This window comes from Polyodon spathula, chromosome 5, assembly GCF_017654505.1.
Source record: "Polyodon spathula isolate WHYD16114869_AA chromosome 5, ASM1765450v1, whole genome shotgun sequence".
Classification (NCBI taxonomy): Eukaryota; Metazoa; Chordata; class Actinopteri; order Acipenseriformes; family Polyodontidae; genus Polyodon; species Polyodon spathula.
In genome coordinates this window covers 64323052-64342017 of record NC_054538.1, presented here as the reverse complement: position 1 = coordinate 64342017, position 18966 = coordinate 64323052, and the positions used below count along the sequence as shown (strand labels likewise).

General features: G+C 36.3%; 1 protein-coding gene across 3 annotated transcripts; it reads left to right on the top strand.

Annotated features, from left to right (window-relative positions):
• The first annotated feature begins 1266 nt into the window (after positions 1–1266).
• Positions 1267–12578, top strand: rcor3 (REST corepressor 3). Of its 3 annotated transcripts, none has more exons than XM_041251018.1 (12): positions 1267–1522; positions 1632–1688; positions 2505–2582; positions 5736–5788; positions 6181–6342; positions 6714–6838; positions 7225–7303; positions 8084–8302; positions 9052–9129; positions 9462–9519; positions 9850–10109; positions 11722–12578. In XM_041251018.1, exons 1-12 carry the CDS (start codon positions 1399–1401, stop codon positions 12058–12060), a joined length of 1632 nt encoding a protein of 543 aa, XP_041106952.1. In that variant the 5' UTR covers positions 1267–1398; the 3' UTR covers positions 12061–12578. The 3 variants fall into 3 exon arrangements, with proteins under 3 accessions (XP_041106952.1, XP_041106951.1, XP_041106953.1); XM_041251017.1 differs by having other exon boundaries at positions 9850–10112; XM_041251019.1 differs by having other exon boundaries at positions 1268–1522; positions 9850–9917.
• The last annotated feature ends 6388 nt before the right edge of the window (positions 12579–18966 follow it).

Here is an 18966-nt window from a genome sequence, read left to right as displayed (position 1 = left end):
ATCTCCTGGTGATATACACACACAACAACAAAAAAGTAATTTAGTATTTTGCAACAGTAGCCTGTTTTCAACACACAGCGTCATATGGCAAGCCGTTTTAACATCTAATCCTCAATTGCTGATATCATGAATGGCATTTCTAATACGAAGAATTGCATTCTTGATATCAAGAATGGCATTTTTGATATCAGGTTTGTAATCGTGTTTTTGATATCAGAAATGCCATTCTTGATATCAAAAATGCCATTCTTGATATCAAAAATAGAATTGTTGATATCGGAAATACAATTGTTGATATCAAAATAAAAGATACTATTTATGATATCAACAATTCAATTTTTGATATCCATAATTGTATTTTCAACAATTACTTTTTTTGATATCAAAAAATAACATTGAGAAATGTTGTTATGAAAAATAGAATTGCTGATTTCAGCAATACGTTACTGATATCAGTATTAAAATTGCTGATATCAGCAATTGAGGATTAAATGTTAAAACCACTTGCCATATGCCACAGCGTTAAGGTAATTCTTTAAACGTTAATGATTTGCAGATACGCGCTTTAATATATGATTTCGACTGGTTTATGTCAGGCCATCCTTACTTAAAGTGTACTTTTATTATTATTATTATTATTATTATTATTATTATTATTATTTTATTATTATTTATTATAATTTATTTAGGTACATTATTTGGCTTTAGGATTTGTGTTAACATACTCTAGTAAAGTGATTAGTAACATGACAAGATGCCTGATGCTTACGGACGACCAAATATAGTTGGCTTTATAATAAACTACATTTTAATCTTTAGTATTTGAAATTTATGAATTACGCACACTAATAGAGTCCATTGAAAAATTAGGGGATGGGGGGGGGGGGGGGGGGGGGGGGGGGGGGGGGGGGGGATTATCAACAAAAAAACGAATAGCATGCACTGCTAAACACTAAACGACCCTGAGGCTGCCAGTGCAACTCCAGCCAGCCCCTAAGTCGCAGCTCAACTTCGCTGTGACGAGAAAGCCAATGACAGTTCCCTCCGCCGAAGAAAAAAGTCCACACTTGCCAATTTGTTTTCGTACAAAAAAGTACACGCTCTTTAAATTTCCAAGACAGTTGAAATAATTAGTAAAATATATATTTATTAACGATGATGATAATAATAATAAGAAGAAATGTCCCTGTTTGAAGTTAATACAATTTAAATAAATATATAGGTGGATGAATACCTGACAGTACATTAGCACAGTGACACTGCTGCGCAGAAAGGGGAGTTGTTTGGAGGAAAAAAAAAAAAAACAACAACTCAGTAACATAGTGGAATGCTGTTGGTTGTATAAATGTACTTTATTTAATAACTAAATAAATAAATACGGTAATACAGTATTTAGCAATGCCGGGAATGATGGACAAAGGGTTAGAGTACCTTGGGAAAGGACGGTCTAACGGAACTAAAAGCCCATCTAACGCCTCAAATGGACATTTTTCGGAGGAGAGTGGCAGCGACGACGAGCACGGTGATAGCCTCGAACACTAACACTATTTTCAATCTTTCATATTGTCATTTCGGTTCTGAAATATGTTGGAACTTATTTTTTTTTTCTTCTTCTAATTATTTTTTTGTAGATGTTGGAATGCGAGTGGGAGCGGAATATCAAGCGAGTATTCCTGAATTTGAACCTGGTAATAATTGTAGTGTGTATACCTGACGTTTACGCTGTTAAACAGCACAACATTGTAGTAACTTTATACATTTGTTATGATATGCTTTTTAATGTAATTTGTAATACAGACGTTGGTGGAAAATGTTTTCTGGATTGGAATTTGCAACTAAACGACGCAGATCGAGTAACTGCTAACGTTAGTACCGTAGCTAATGTTGATTGTGATTCAAATGTTACCGGATATGGCCAAGTGTAGGCCTATCCTTTAATTATAAGAACCATGATAAATCGTGTACTGGAAAATAAAAGTACAGTTATCACAAACGTGTTTAGACAATATTGTCTTTTTCAAATAGACAAGTATAGCATGATTAACACAAATTAGCATAGCCCCGCCTCCTAAAAAGCATTTACAATCACATAGTGTTAAATGAAAAAAAAAAAACGTTTGCGTGCTGCGTACAACATATAACGTGTTTTTATTTATCTGTTTATTTATTTAAGATCTGTTGGTGGATTCAGCTCAAGATAAACTCTGAATGATACTATACATGCACGTGATCTCTTACGCTTACAGTGTCCAGCAGGGGTTTGACAGCTGAATTTAGTATTAAGGCGTTCCCTTAATATGAGTGAAGTACAGCAGGTACAATATATATTACTGACGTTCAGGTACAGGTTTACGTTCTGGATGAATAAATGCACTAATGCGATATTTGTGAATGCGGTACAAATCTGAACAATAAGTAATCAGACTAATTGACATATTGACTAAAAAATATTGAATGCATAAAGCAATTGTACATAAACTAGATTCTTTATTTTGCATTTTTAGGTGCTACAAAATACACAGATAAAGACAGTGGGGGAATGTTGGTATGGTCTCCAGATCACATTATTGTTGACACAAAATGTAAGTAACTTATGCTGTCATTAGCATAATTTCATTATTACCTTATATTGAATATGGAGTTGAATTATAGTGGTGTCCAGAAAGCTATAGACGGATCTTTGTGTGTGACTGCAGGTAATGTTAAAGAATGGGTAAGGCAACAATGTCGTGATTCGAAATGAAGCATGGTATGGGGCCTTACAGCTGTAACTACTGTAATCAGTTCAGTACAAAGATTATTGTGGTCAGGGTTGAAATTCTGAACAAAAAAGTTCAGGTATATGCGCAGCCAGGTATAAACATTTAAAAAAAGAGACAATTTGAGTGCCAGTGAATAAACACTTTTTTAAATATATAGTATACAATACATTTATGAATACAAAATAAACCTTATAAAATAACTGATGAAATATAACCACTTCACTATAAACAAAGAAGCTGAAAATACTGAAAGCGTTGTATCCTCTGCATGTATTGCTGTCGTGTACTGAGTATTAAAAAAATAAAACATTCTCCAGTAACTGCTTTAGAGAGAGCCTAAAAAAGGAATGATGTTATAAAAAAAAAAAGTATAAAAAAACAACTGCTATTAAAAAAAAATGATATAAAAGGAATGATGTGTCTAAGTCAAACAAAGCACAATATGCTTTGAAAAAATTTTTTAGGTTTAAGTCAAACAATACCCCCGTTTTAATAAAATGATTCTTCGTCAGAATTCAGCTGATGGTCGACAATGAAATATCACATAGGGTGCCTTAAAGATGAGACCCTCTCAGATTTTTTTATGGACAGACCCAAAAAATTCTTAAAAAATTATTACTTCCGTGAATGAAACATTTTTCATAATATCCATGAACTGAACCCTAAAATCTTTCCCGTACTTCCACATAGTAAGGAAACCATCGAAAGGTCCTGGGACCCCATGCGTCCTTCCTTGGTACATGCTGAGCCTACCGAAGTGATGGTTACTATCGGATTATCTATAATATATATACAAATAAATAGATATATATATATGAAGATCATATATTAGTTAGCCGGTGTACAACACAAGCCGCTGTTGAATTTATTTATCCCAATATATTCTGTGTGTTCCTCTGTTGAGTTTCTATGTAGATTATTTACCATAATCTATTCCAGAAAAAATATTTTTCAGTCAGAAACTATAAAAGTATAAATCCCTGGCATTGTGGTTTCTGCACAATAAACAAAGTGGCAAAAGACACATTTTTATAAAGTAATATCATTACTGTGGTTTACTTATGGCTTTTTTTTTTTTTTTTTTGATGTACGGGCAAGTAAAAACTCAAATTGACCTTAAATAAACGCAAAATGTAGAAAATGGGGCATCGTACAAAGAAAAAAAAACACCTCGCTATTTAGTTTTTTGTTTATTACAGTCCTCATAACAGAAAGTAGGATCACAACAAAACAAAATGTTGATCACTATACTTAACATGTGCCTTGCAAGTTGGGGCAGTGTTTGAAAAGCATGAAGCACACGTACATCTGCATCCGACTCGCCAAATCTGAAGCAGCACTTGATCCTGTTTTTTAATGTTTATCCCAACTGTCCCACACATCACTTGCCATTTTAGAAACTTTCGCACAAATTCTGGCAAGGTGGTAAATCGCTGCAAAGCAAAACGTGTTGTGATAATTATTTCTAATATTTATCAACTATCTAATTTATGGCTAACACTGACGTGGATTTTTGCCTTCAAATTCATGTGCAGCAATGGCCATTTGAATATTCAGATAGTTTCTCCGCCGCACTAAAGAAAACAGCAGTTACTTCATAATAATAATAATTAGTGCTGGGACAAATGTCCGAATATTCAAACAGATATTTCTGACATGTATTCAGATACAAAAATCAGATGTTTGTATTCTCTAGAAATTACAAAAACACCATGCACTTATTTACCACCGCACCAAAAATGGCAAATGAAAAAGAGCTCTGTGTGAAACGTGAAATTTAGTATATAAAAAAATAAAACACAAGATCAATGCAGGAGCTTGAGCCTCTTTAAAAGTTTTAGACAGGAAAAAGTAAACAAACCAGAATATGCGTGCGCATGCATAGTGATCTCTATGGAAAGCCATCTGGATCAAAAAAGCGTTGTGCTGCTTTAGAGCGAGTCAGAATCTCATGGGACAGAAAAAAGGCGAGCACCTCATTCTGAAATGCCTTGCTTAAACAGTGTCCAACTTCCTGGAAATGTTGTGTAGTGATTGTTATATAGATTATGGATAATGTTTTTTTGGTTCCGACTTTGTTATGTGGAATGTAATAAACGACAACCACAACAGTGAGTTTTTTTTTGCCTTTGTTTTACAACGCCTTTTCCACGTTTGTTTTATTTGAAGTGTTTAAAGTTAAATTTTGGTTTTCGTTTGCTTGTTCGGCTACAAAAAAGCACAAGTAAACCTCAAACCTCTATGGCCACTGTTTTTACTGCGAAGAAACGGCAATGACAAGGAATGAAAAAAAAAGTAAAAAATAAATAAAATGCGAAGATGCAAATAAGATGCAAACTTTATGTACTATTTATTTCAATGTTTATTTGTTATCCTTTGTTTTGTAGTTAATTCTCTGGGATAAAGTAAGGCCTACTTATCTTTACTCCTTGGATATTTTTTTTACTTTAACGTGTTACATAGCGTAGTGTCTTGCTATAAAATAAAGGCACACACATACACACACACGCACACACACACACACAGGGTCCACGTGTGAGTGGATGAAAAGCAGATTAAATAAGTCCTGGTACCCTCTACCGGCACCAAAATAAGTCCCAGTACGACGTACTGGTGAGTATCAGCAGAATTTGACCCCTGAGTATGGAACTAACAGGAATGAAAATTAACTGGCAGTCAGATTTAAGATACCAATTGAGGAATCCCAAATCCTCTATATATTCTGCATGTAAACCCATTTTGAACTGGAATCAGTTTGTGAGGTTTCATTGGATTCAAGTGCACTGCCATATGACATGTAAACTCTATACATTTGTTTTCTGAATCAAAGCAGTCAATTACTAAAAAATGTATTTCTTTGGGCATCACCCTAGTACATGTCTAGTTACTATTGCATTTACTTTTTGTCCACGTTGTGCACAGCCTAATTTTACTACTACTGTGTACAATTCCATTATTTATTTATTTTTGCAGTGGATGAATATATTGCGATAGCAAAAGAAAAGCATGGATACAATGTTGAACAGGTTTGTATTTTCGTCTTCATTTTTTTCTAATTTTTTTTCTTTTTTCTATAGAAAATTTATCGTAAATTAACTAAATGTAATTGGCTACACGTTTTGTGTTTTAAAGTGGAAAAAATCACACTGAATGACACTTCGTGAGGGGAAGTATTACAGTGGATTATTATTGAACAGGACAAAGAATACAACACTGATAGTCTGTGCTATTGTTAACCAACACAGTTTAAAAGAGTACATGCCATTCTTGGTACTAAAGTTTACTTGGCAATATTATTTTTTCAACTTGCAACTCTTATTGGCTTTAGTGCAGTTCATTGACCTGTCAGATTGTCAGTACTCTGGAGGTACTCTCAGTGTATGTGTCTTGGTTTGAATTATTTGTCGTCTCTTTTTAGGCTCTGGGCATGTTATTTTGGCACAAGCACAACATTGAAAAGTCACTTGCTGATCTCCCAAACTTCACCCCTTTTCCCGATGAGTGGACAGTGGAGGATAAAGTTCTGTTTGAGCAAGCCTTCAGTTTTCATGGGAAAAGTTTTCACAGGATTCAACAAATGGTAACTTGCCTTCAAAAGCTACATACCTTATGGGTGCAGTTATTCAGTATGGTTTAATGGTACAATTCAGTCATACAATATATTGGCACAGGTCTCCTTTTTTCTTTTCTTTTTTTTGTCATGTACAGAGTTGAATTGCTGAAACCTGGTCTTAAGAATTAAACCACCCTTTCACTGCAAAGGTTTGTTTTTCCAGTTATCACATTTCATTATATGACTGTATTGTGCCATTAAATAAAAATTGGCAACTTGTTCTTGTAGCTTATGGTACCAAAAATGTTACAGATGAAAATGGCTTGGATTAAATATGGCATGCTAGTCTGTCTTTATTGCTTTCTTCCTTTCACAACTAACTGTAATGTAATTTACAGCTACCAGATAAAACCATTTCAAGTTTGGTAAAATATTACTACTCTTGGAAAAAAACAAGATCCAGGACAAGTCTGATGGACCGTCAGGCCAGAAAATTAGCAAACAGAAATAATCAAGAAGAAAGGTAATTGGAACAAGGAGTTCTAATATTGTTATTTTGGTAATCTTTTAGATATTAAATGTAATCTGATAAAACCAGCCTTACCTTGCTAGAAGGCACATTTATTTGCTGTAGAAAATAATCAGATTTATTTTGGTCAGATGTTCCAATCTATACTTGTTATTTTTTATACTGGTGAAAATTATTATAATTTATAATGAAAATTAAATTGTTTTTCATAATGTGATGATCAAAGTTAATGAAAAGCAGTCCCATGTAGCTAGATACGTGGAGGGTTAAAGTTAATTTAGGTCTTTAAAAAAAAAAAAAAAAAAAAAACTTTTTGATAAAACATACATTTCTTTTTCTATAGAAGCCATTTTTCAGTTATGTTTGGTTTGGCATTTTAGTGACGAGGAGATGGAAGAGGGAAATCCAAATGAGGCAAATGATAGCGATTATGACCCAAGTAAAGAAACTAAAAAAGAGGTAATGTGTCTTGTTTACATTTCAAGTACCTTGTTGAGACTCAGAAACTAAATCTCAAGAAATATATGATTGATGTTTGTTGGTAGTTGGGCTTCCAGGTTTACTAGTATTTGTAAATGTGAACACTTACTGTGGTACACTAAACTGTACTGTTTCCACTTAGACACATTCACAAAGAAGCATATTCTAGAGACCAACTCATAAATAAACTCCAGTAACAACAAAGCAAATTAATAATTTCCTGAGTGGATTGAAGGGCTTATATCTGTGAGTTTCTTTTAAACCCTCAGTTAATGTCCAATAGTACGATGTTTACATGTTTGAAATTGACATCCCTTGTTGATACATATATATCTTTATTTTTATATAGCGCCTTGCATAGTGGACCACCATCACAAAGCGCTTTACAGAGGTAGGCTGTGAACTGTGCATTATATGCAGTCACTTACAATAGGACATTGGTTTAACATCTCAGCCACAAGATGGAGCACAAGGAGGTTAAGTGACCGGTGACCTTCTGGTTACAAGCCCTAGACTTTAAGCACTGGACCACACTGCCGCCTAATTATTCAGTCAGGATCCAGCCACATTCCACACATGTATTTGACAGGGATGGTATTCACCTCATCCCTGCCAAACTTAAATAATTCATCAAACAAAACAAGCACACTTTTTTTTTTTTTTTTTTTTTTTTACAAATTCAGGGCTTTTGCCCTGCCACAGGGAGTTATGTGTGTTACTTACATGTCTTAATCGTATTACTTTTGTGTGTTTTTTTAGAGTCAGTCTGAACAGCCTGTCCAGAACAGTAAGATTGGGTTGGGTCGAAGGGAGCACCAGACTCTGATGCATCGCCACCATTCACAACGGTCCAAGTGCCGCCCTCCCAAAGGCATGTACCTAACTCAGGAGGATGTGGTAGCTGTTTCCTGTAGTCCCAGTGCAGCAAACACTGTTCTTAGACAACTGGACATGGAGCTAGTTTCATTAAAACGACAGGTACCTGTATCTGCATTTTATCATCTAGAAAGCTTAAGAAGTTTTCTTTCGCTTTACTCTTATGTTATGTAGCTTCTGCATTTAGTCAGGATCACTTTATAATTAGATGAATCTTGTGCAGTCTCACTTGGGTCTATTTTAATGATTAAACCAGAGGTTTCCAACCCTGGTCCTGGAGGGCTGGTGTCCACCTGGTTTTTGTTACAACTGTATCCTAAATTACTTACTTGGACCAGTTAAGTGCTTAGTAGAAGCTTAATTGGTCCAATTAATTAATTTAGTGTACAGTGAGAACAGAAACCAGGAGGAGCCCCCTGGGACCAGGGTTAGAGAACCCTGATCTAAGCGGTGGCAGATTTTAATACTGCAACCCTAAAATGAATGTGAGACCTAATGCTCTGAGATACTGGGTTTATATTCTGTACATGTTCTATTATTCACTTTTCACACATCCATTTTCTTCGGTGTTTGCACTATAGGGATGTTTTTGATCATAAAATAGGAGAATATAGAGAGCTGTGTACCGATAAAGTACGTCTTGAACCTCCTTATGAACCTCAATCAATACAACACATTTAAGGGAAAGTACGTAAAATGGGACTTGTTTTAAAACAGTTTGATTTGTGTAACCGTTGAAGTCATGTCACGCATTAGACATGACTTGTGTTATCCCTATATGATTTTAGACCTATTAGAATTATATAGATATAGAGGTTTTAATGGGGAGTATTTCATATTTTTTCTTAAAGGTCCAAAATGCTAAGCAAGTGAATGGAGTTCTGAAGCAGAAGGTGGACACAGGTATTGATGACTACAGACTGCCTGAGGTAAATTCTAGTACTATATAAAGTGAATGTTGAATGCCTTCATACAGTAGTTGAAAAGTATATTAGTAAAAAGTGGAAGCATGTTAGCTTGATTCGCTGTTGCTTGAAAAAAGTGTTAGATCTTGGACTTTATTTAGACCATAGCATTGAACTGAACAGAGGCCACCAACTGACAGCTTGTCAGTGGGGACCGAGAGAACCCCAGTGTTTAAGTAGGAATCAGGATTTATACTGTTACCTTCTAAACAGATTTCAGGGTTATGTTTTTTGTTTAAGGTTTGTTGTTTTTTATTTGTAAAGCGTATGACTTTATCACTGTCTTTTTCTTGTAGTGTAACCAGAAAATAAATGCCAGGTGGACTACAGATGAGCAGCTGCTTGCAGTACAAGGTAGCTATAGACATTTCAGCAGCATTGTTTTTAACAGGGTCATGTAGGCCCACTGTGAATTGAGATAGTGTAGTGCAGTTTTGTTTTCTTTTTTCTTTTACCTAATCAGCAATTACCATGTAATTGTAGATTTTTCCGGTAGCCATCACAGTAAGTGGTAGTGGTTTTAAGGCATATTCTGTGAGGGAGGGCACAGGTTGATGACCAGTTACAGTTGATGTAGATAGGTAAACATAGAAGGTCTTTTCATTATTTATTTATAAAATCTCCTACTGGTTTTTCTTATTTGCAGTTGCTTTGTTTAAAAGACAACCACTTCTTTGTCCATAGGTGTCCGGAAGTATGGGAAAGACTTCCAAGCTATTGCCGAAGTTATCGGTAATAAGACCGTAGGTCAGGTAAAAAACTTCTTTGTAAACTACCGTCGTCGATTTAACTTGGAGGAGGTGCTGCAGGAGTGGGAGGCAGAACAGGGAACTCAGGCCCCCAACGATGACACTGCTACCTCAGGGGAGGAGGGGAAGAACACTTTCAACACCCCATCAGGGAAAAGTACCGACGAAGAGGAGGAGGAGGAGGAGGAGGAGGAGGAGGTGGTGGAATTTTCTACTTGCCTTTCACTAACATAGACAGTAGATAACATAGAGCAGAGATAAGATGGACTATGTAACTTAAAAAGAAAACCACAACCCTGGTGTTTGAAATGCCATCTCAAAAGACAGTTGAGTTTGGGACAGTAGCAGGGATATGTAAGCATGTACATTTACTGTATAAACATAACTGAAGTGAATATGGCAGAAAATTAGTTCCATTTGCTGTAAAGACAGCCTGTTTATTGGCAATATTATTAAAATGGACTCATTAGATTTTCTAACAGTGAACTTACAAGGTGGTAGCTGGTGTTTACATTGATGATGTCTGCAGTTGTAGCTGTTGTCAGTTCTTACGTTACTATTTATTAGTACAGTATGTACAGATATGTAAAATAAATTACATGATTTTATATATATATATATATATATTAGTGCTGGGACAAATCAAACGAAAATGTTTTGACTTGTATTTGGGTACAAAAATCAGATGTTCGTATTTGCTAGAAATTACAAAAATAACTTGCGCTTATTTTCCACCTCACCAGAAGTTGCGTGACAGTTTCAAAAATGGCAAATGAAAAAGAGCTCTGTTTGATATGTGAGATTAATATATATATGAAAAAAAAAAAAAAAACAGGATCAACACAGCAGCTCTTGAGCCTCTACTTAAAAGTTTTAGACAGCAAAAAGTTAACAAACCGTTAGCCATCTGGGTCAAAAACACATTGTGCTGCTTATAGTGAGTCAGAATCTCATGGGACAGAAAAAAAGCAAGCACGTCATTCTGAAATGCCTCGCCTAAACTGTGTCCACCTTGCTGGAAATATTGTTTAATGATTTTTATATAGATTGTATATATTATATATTTTTTGTTGTGACTTTGTTATGTTGAATGTATGAACAAGAACCAAAACGGTGAGTTTTTTCCCCTCAATTTACAACACAATTTCCATGTTTGTTTTATTTGAAGTGTTTAAAGTTAAATTTTAGTTTTTGTTTTCTTGCTCAGCTACAAAAAGCCACCTCATGTTACTACTTTATGAAAATGACCACTGTTTACTGTGAAGAAACGGTAATGGCAAGAAATGAAAAAGAAGTCAAAAATAAATAAAATGCGGTGTTAACTTTATGTAGTATTTATTTCGGGAATAAACAAAAAAAACGTTTAACTTGAACTGCTTTTTGGCATCCTTTGCTTTGTAGTTAATTCACTGGGGTAAAGTAAGACCTACATCCACAACATCTTCGTTACTCCTGTGATATTTTTCTACTTTAACGTGTTACATATTGTAATGTCTTGCTGTAAAATAAAGGCGCACACACGTGGGTCATGCCCCCCTGCCCCTGCTGCTAAGCTGTCTCTGCCTGTGTCCTGAACAAATATTTTAATTATGAGTGAATATCCAAACATGAAAATCCTCTGTTCCTCCCAGCACTACTATATAGAATTTATTTTTTCATATTTTGTTTTTGACTTTTCATTGTTTTTTTGTTTTTTTTATCTGTAAACCTTTTTTTAATCCAGGAAGTCAAATTGAGAATGTTATGGCTCTACCTCCTAAATGTATTCTTTTTTAAATACAAATCAAAATGTATTTTTTACCTACAGGCTTTGGTGGTGCCATCTTCTGGTCGTTCTCCTCCAGCCCAAGTGTCTTCTGCCTCTGCTCCTGTAACACCTACAGCTTCACTCAACCAGCCACCACCCCTTCTTCGGCCATCTATCCCAGCTGCCCCAGCTCTTCACCGGCAGCCTCCCCCATTGCAGCAGCAGGCTCGCTTCCTTCAACCAAGGCCTACCCTCAACCAGCCACCACCTCCGCTCATCAGGCCGGCCAATCAAATGCCACCCCGTCTAAACCCAAGGCCAGTCGTACCAGCTGTCAGTGGACAGCAGCCACCGACACTGATTGGCATCCAAGCAGAAACACAGTCCTCTCTGCACTGAATACACTGCAGTTACAATTTTTAATTTTCTTTGTATTTTTTTTGTTATTTTTTTTAGAGACTAGAACTTTTGCAGATTAAGTTGCATACAGTGTCTCTGATTTAACAGATGTTGTAACTTCTGTGTTTATCTGAATAGCCAGTTTTGTTAAAAAGATAAGTGAACCTTTTAGAAAAGGTTCATGTTATCAATAGATACCAGTTTTATTTGTCATCATCTTTTCCTGTCACCAACGCACTTATTTGGAGTAAATGTTATCATTAGATAAATACAAATAAGTATAAGTAACTAACCCTTTGCGGTCCATTTATTCGGCTCCTGTGAGGCTCGTCAGGTCCAATTTATTTTTATACGTACTGTTTATTTTACACACGCTGTTTAAAAGTGTTTTTTTTTTCACAGTGAAACAGGCTTCAAATGCACTGCATACTCAGTACTGCACCTCCAGCCCTGCCCCACCCCACCCCTTGTTAGCTGTATTTATCACATACCTCTTCATAGTCGTGCATACTGATAAATCAACTCCTGATCACTCGTTTTATCACCAAACTCCTCAATAATGCGAAGTCATTATTTTATTACTATAACAAAAAGCTCAAAAAGCTCTGCAAATGTCTGTGATATTCTTTGAGCGCTGGATGTGGAAGCAGCTGTCTTGTTTGTTTATGTCCGTATTATCTCTGTGGTGCAGGGCCTCTGTGTATTGCTCAGATCTGCCCCTTTTTTCGGCTTCTCTTGGCCATTGAAAGGTTTTCTCTGCTTTTTCCGGAGAATAAACGACTAGAGACCTGTGGTTGACCTCTTTTTGATGATGTCGGACACGGACTGGAAAGGGAAAATTGTAATGTCAGACCTGGTCCGACATAGGACCGCAAAGGGTTAACAGTCATTTCACTTAGGTGCCCCTTTCTTTTATTCAAGTGCTGCACTAATCTGTTAAGTAGGTGATATCAAATAGAACAGGCCTATTGTAGAAATGTTTGTATTTATTGCATTTACAAATTTATTCAAACTGGACAACCAAAAGTTGTTTTTTTACTCCATGTAATCTGCAAAAACGAAGACACTACAAAGTTGATATAGTTTATCAGAAGTCATTAGTGACACATGTGTTTTGTATGGAATAATTTTATGCCATGGGCATAACTGATGTATGCTGGATTTTTTTTTGGTATTGCTTGGTTAATTACTGTATCAAATATGTTGTTTTCTCCTCTACATAACTAATCATTATCAGTCTTGTGTATATAAGCAGTTATTTATTTTTCTACTTGGTGCTATTGACTCCTGACAAATTTCGCATTTATGCGAGGAATAATTAACACCATACAAGTGCACTTAAGTCCACAATAGTATTTTAAAGAGAGTAACAGCTGAACATATTTCTCTGGTTGCTCTCATAAAACTGGAAAAGAAATATAAATCATTGATTTGTCATTGTCATTGAAGTATTTAAGAGAGAACAAACGTGTCTATTTTTTTAAAAGGTAAAATGCTGTCATTTTGCATTCCCTTTGTAGCTGTATTGTATGTACCCAAACAGCAGTAATCGTGTGAGTAGAATGAGAGGGGGTTGTTTTTTGTATTGTTTTTTTACTTTGACTGTTTTAATTTGTGTGCAGATTCAGTTTTGAATAGTTCAGGACTGTGAGGTAGAGAGTTTATTGGCTCTGTCAAGCTATTTTCCTATCTTCAGCGAAGAATTTTAAAAGAACAGTCTGCAATTACCGATCATTGAGTAAAAGTCATTTTTCACAGTGTTTTAATCATTGGTTTAGACGCTGCAGGATTTAATACATAAAGCAGCTGAATTCAGGGAACGTAACCAATTTAATGACCATGCACAAATTAATAAAATGCTTTTTTTTTTTTTTTTTTTTTTTTTTTTTTTTTTTTAACAACAAAATAGAATTACAATCATGAAGATTCTTATTAGCAACTACATCCAGTTTGGTTTTGTGGTCCAGTGACCTTTGTGCTTTAAACACAAAAAAAGAGCCCTATGAATTGTGTTTGCTAGTGTGAACAAAGAAAATAATTAAGCTGAGAGTTTTGGCAGTGGCTTTGTAATCTGTCAATTTCAAATGTTTCCTTGCATTGTGGACGTGATTTTGATATGTCCTGTAGGGTAGTAATTGTTTTAGGCAATCTGTTGTCTCGCTGTTGTCTTGTTATGCTAACTTTTTATTTATCAGACATTTAGCATGTTACAAGGTATGGATAAATAGTAATTATAACAACTTTAGCAGCAGTTTAAAAATATATATATAGTTTTACCAAATAACGAAATAACTTCAACTGTGATAAAAAAAAACTGATGCTTTTTTAGCATGTTATGTAGTGTTAGACAGTTTGGTATAGATATGAGGTATCTTAACTAATGTATTATTCTTGTTTATATTCACTTAATATCATTTTCAGTTTTAGTCATCAAATCCTTGTGACTTAAAGCTTTAAAGAACCGTTGTGGCCTCAATATAAATATATCTGGTACACCAGAGTCTAAAGTTGTCTTTCTGCCACACTGCCCCTAGTGGTTGCAAGAAATGCTACACAGAGATATTTATTGCAGCCAGAGGGCAGTGTGGCATAAAGGTTAATAGTCACTATCCTGAAACAGAGTTCCAGCATGATTGAGGCCACAGCGATGCTTTGAGTCTTAAAAAGTCAAAGATTGAGTTGACTTGAAACACAAAAAGTGAATATAACCCACAATTAGTTAAGCTAACTGAAATTTCACATCCATACAAAGGTGCTCTTTAACAATAAATATTTGAAAACCATTATAATAGTTTTATTGTCTGGTACATTTTACAATTCCGTATAACAGCAACAGGTTAAAAAGTAGTTTTAGGGCTAGTGTGTTTTTCAAATGATAGTCATATCTGCTTGGCCCATTAGGCATACCTCAGATGTGATGTTTTTATAAGAGGACTAGCAATTGTATGGTATGTGCAAAATGCTGGACTTTTAAACTGCATGGCTGATTCACATACCACAACTGGAAAATATATACTTCATGAAAGTGAAAACTGCACAAATTTTGAAGGGAAAGCAGTTTAAAAACACAGCTTTGGCTTGAGCAACACAAGAATAATGGTACTAATCAGCTGACCCTCTCCAAGTATGTGTTTTAACTTGCAGGAAGTGCATTCTACAAACCAACTGTACAACAGAAAGCCGCTTAAGAAATGGGGAGGAAATCGTGGGAGTTTTTTGTGCATATTTAATAAGTCACAGTAAGTGTGCTAACCATGTACTTGCTTTTAAATGAGCATTCTGTCTTCTGTTTGCAAGCTTCTTTCAATGTATGACTTATTGCATTTGTGATGGCAAGAGCTTTTGTTTTTTCATGCACATCAAGGGCTATTTTTTAGTTTATACACATGAAAAAAGGGATTGACCCAACTTTTCTTACATTCTGTCATGAACCTTTATATAGTACATGCTGACAAGAAAGGCTTTAAAGGCTCCATGTCCTCAGCATCTTCAAAACCGCTAAACTTCTATTGAGATCCTTTATATTATATATATATATATATATATATATATATATATATATATAATATATATATATATATATATATATATATATATATATTATATATATATAGAGTACGAACCTATTTTTAATCAAATCAAAATTACGAAAGACTAAAAAAGTTGTATTTTTGTTCTTTTTTTTTTTTTTTTTTTTTTTTTTTTTTTTTACGGAAACATTGTTCTTTGTTATTTTGTTAATTTGTCTATATAATTTACTATTTGTTGTGTTTCAAAGACCAAACGATTTCAAAGAAACGTGCTTCAGGTGTATGTTTTTAGTTTTAACTTATTTTTGTCAATTAGTATAGATATGTGTGTCATATCTTAAATACTGTTTCTAACAATATTGTTATAGCTGATAGTACAAATTGTAGGGCACTAAAACTTTTTTGATATTTAGCAACAAGACAGTATTTAGAAAAGAACTTTAGCTGTTTGATTTTAGGTGACCACAGTAGGTTGTTCTGTTTTACTAGTCCATTGACAGTTTCCATCATTCACATTTGATAATTCACAATGGAACCTGTTTTCTCATTTTCCTTTCCAAAAGCATGTTCCAATGATAGATGGTTATGAAACATTTGACTAGTGCCGTACAGCTGGAATATTTAGTCTGTGTTGTACCCTAATGTAATCATTTTGTATTTTTATTATAAATGCTGTGTAGAAAACTTAACATTAGTTCAACATGCGTTGAAGCTATGGCACATAATGGTTGTGTACCTACTTTTCTGTCCTTAGGGAAAGAGACTGCTAACTCACTTGGATGCATTAGACTTTCTACTACTGTGTAACTGTTTAAAGTGCTACTTTAAAGACCTGCCTGTACTGTATGTAGAAAATAGCACACACATTTTAAAAACCTCAGCATATGTACTTGCAATACTGTTTGTACACAATGGAAGTTTTTTTTTTTTTTTTTTCCATTTATCGTTATGTACTTTGCTAGGTGTAAAGCATTAAAAATACCTAATATGTAGTGGTATCTTTGTGCATGTATACACTATCAGTTTATTGCTAATTGGTTGTTCAATCATTACACGCTTGTTGTAACAAAGCATTAAAGTTCAGAAGTAGTCTTGGTGCGGCTGTTTTTCATTTAATTCACTGTCTTTTCACAGCATACTGCATATTCCTCTGTGTACTCAGTTTCGTGATGGGCTTTTAACAACCCTCCACAATCTTCCCTATTATGTTTGTTACACTGTGGAAAATGAAGTGAAAAAATACATTTACCCAAAAAATAAAATGTTTCAGTAGGCAACCGGACAGCTTCCTTTAAATGATGAATAGGGGGAAAGAATATTTCAAAACATTTTCCATATAAAGACTTGGTGAATGGGCAACACAATTATGCTGTAACTAGCTACAAGGACACATAAGTGCTCATGTACAAATTCTGGTGAAGTACATAAAAACTCCTTAATTTTCTCTGTTGGTTTGCCATGTAACATATTTTGAGCTTGAATAGTAAAGATCAAATAGTCAAGACAGCATTGTAAAAAAAGCATTGAACACATTGCACACCCACATCCAATGAGTGTTCATATTTCGGGGTTGAGCAGTAACGCACTCGAGATGCTCAGCAAGAGCATCTTTTTCCTACAGTTGAGTTTAGATGCAGTGACACGTGCATTTTAAAAAAAAGATAAACGATGAGGCTGTGTGGTCCAGTGGTTAAAGAAAGGATCTTCCACCTAGGAAGTCTAATCCAGACTCAGACACTTGCTTTCCCGCCTATGCTCAATCTTTCAGATCATAAGGTCTAAGGTCCCAGTGTAGCTAAAATAAAAATCTTAGGTACTTTGACATACTGTTTTACATACATGTAGGCAAGTCTCTGTACATATCTTAATGTACTGTATACCTATCAATCTGTTTTTTTGTTTTTGTTTTGTTTTTTTATAGTAGGGCGACTTTGTAATTTAGGGGAAAATGAAGGGGAAGCCAGAACAGAAGGTATTTTCTCACACTTACAAATTAAACAAAAATATTGGGAGTGAGGAGCCATTTTGCTTTAATTACATGACCATAATGTAGCGGCAGGTACAGGCACACCAGCTTGTCGGAACTGTTAACCTACACCATGCATGCAGCAGAGTGCTGGGTGTGAACCCCAATGCGGCTGTACAGGGCTCTGATTGGGTGAGGAACATGCTATTCTATTACGTTGTTAGTTACATTGCTGATTGGTTGAAGCTTCTCATACTTGTAACTTTGTGATTTCTGTGTCTTGGTCTGAGGAGGGATAAGAGAGGCTGTATCAGGTGTGTGACTGTGTGGAATCAGAGAGTGCAGAATCATGTGCTGTGAGCTGTGTTACTTGCTGTGAACCTGCTGCTGCAAATAAGGAGCCTGCCAGTTACTGAACTGCTTTGTAGTCAAGACTTTTTTTTCTGATTGCAGTTTTGTCAAGTGCTACATTGGTGATGAGAAGTCGGATGGATTGAACACTGTGGAAAGTGCAACCAGAGCTGACACAACCGCCACTGGCCAGGCAGAAATCGGCAGCAAGAGAGGGTGTCTCCCGAAACTGGCTGCGAGAGTGGGTCGCTGAGAGGAAGATGGGGAGCAGAGTCAGACCAGGCTCTGCAGAGCGAGAACCAGGCGGAATAAAGATCCTGGGATTCGATGGCATCAGCAGCTGGAGACACTGGGCAAGCTGCATGGGTGCCGACTGACTGGTGTGCTGAGGGGTGATGCACAGCTAGTCCTATAAAACCTTCCCCCGACAGCCTGGGAGAATACACTGCTCTTAAGCGAGGCTCTCGTGAGCTGCTTTGGGAGCATGGTCAATCCAGAGGGGCTCAATTTGAGGCTGCAACGTCGGTTGCGTTGGCCGACGGAGAGCCTGGCCAGTTTTGCATCAGAGCTGAAGAGGGAAAGCCAGCAGGCATACGCAGTCTTCTCCTGCTGAATGAGAGCAAGAACAAGTCGGGCTACAATTCATAGAGGCACTCGTGACCGGACAGCTGCACGAACACCTGTGGCTGCAATGCCCTCAGACCCTGCAGGCTGCACTGCGAATCAACAAGGGGCCAACCCACAGTGCGACAAGCCCAGCTCAGTGAAAGGGAACCCAACAGCGGCGCGCCAACACCCTCCTGGCTCCCTGAAGTCCTCCCCTTGTGCAGGCGCTTAACACCAGTGGCCAAGCAGCGCTCCAGGTCTTGGGTCTGTTTCTGCAGGAACTGTAACCAGCCTGGTCCTATAGGCACAATGCCCGGCAGCTGCCTCCCAGCCTCGGGTCCCCAGGCCCCACCACCCATCAGGAAATTACTCTGGGTCTGCAAAGATGGGGGGGAAGGGAGCTGCACTGAGCCAGTCAGCACCATCTGGGACTGGCCCGTTCTGTCCGACCAA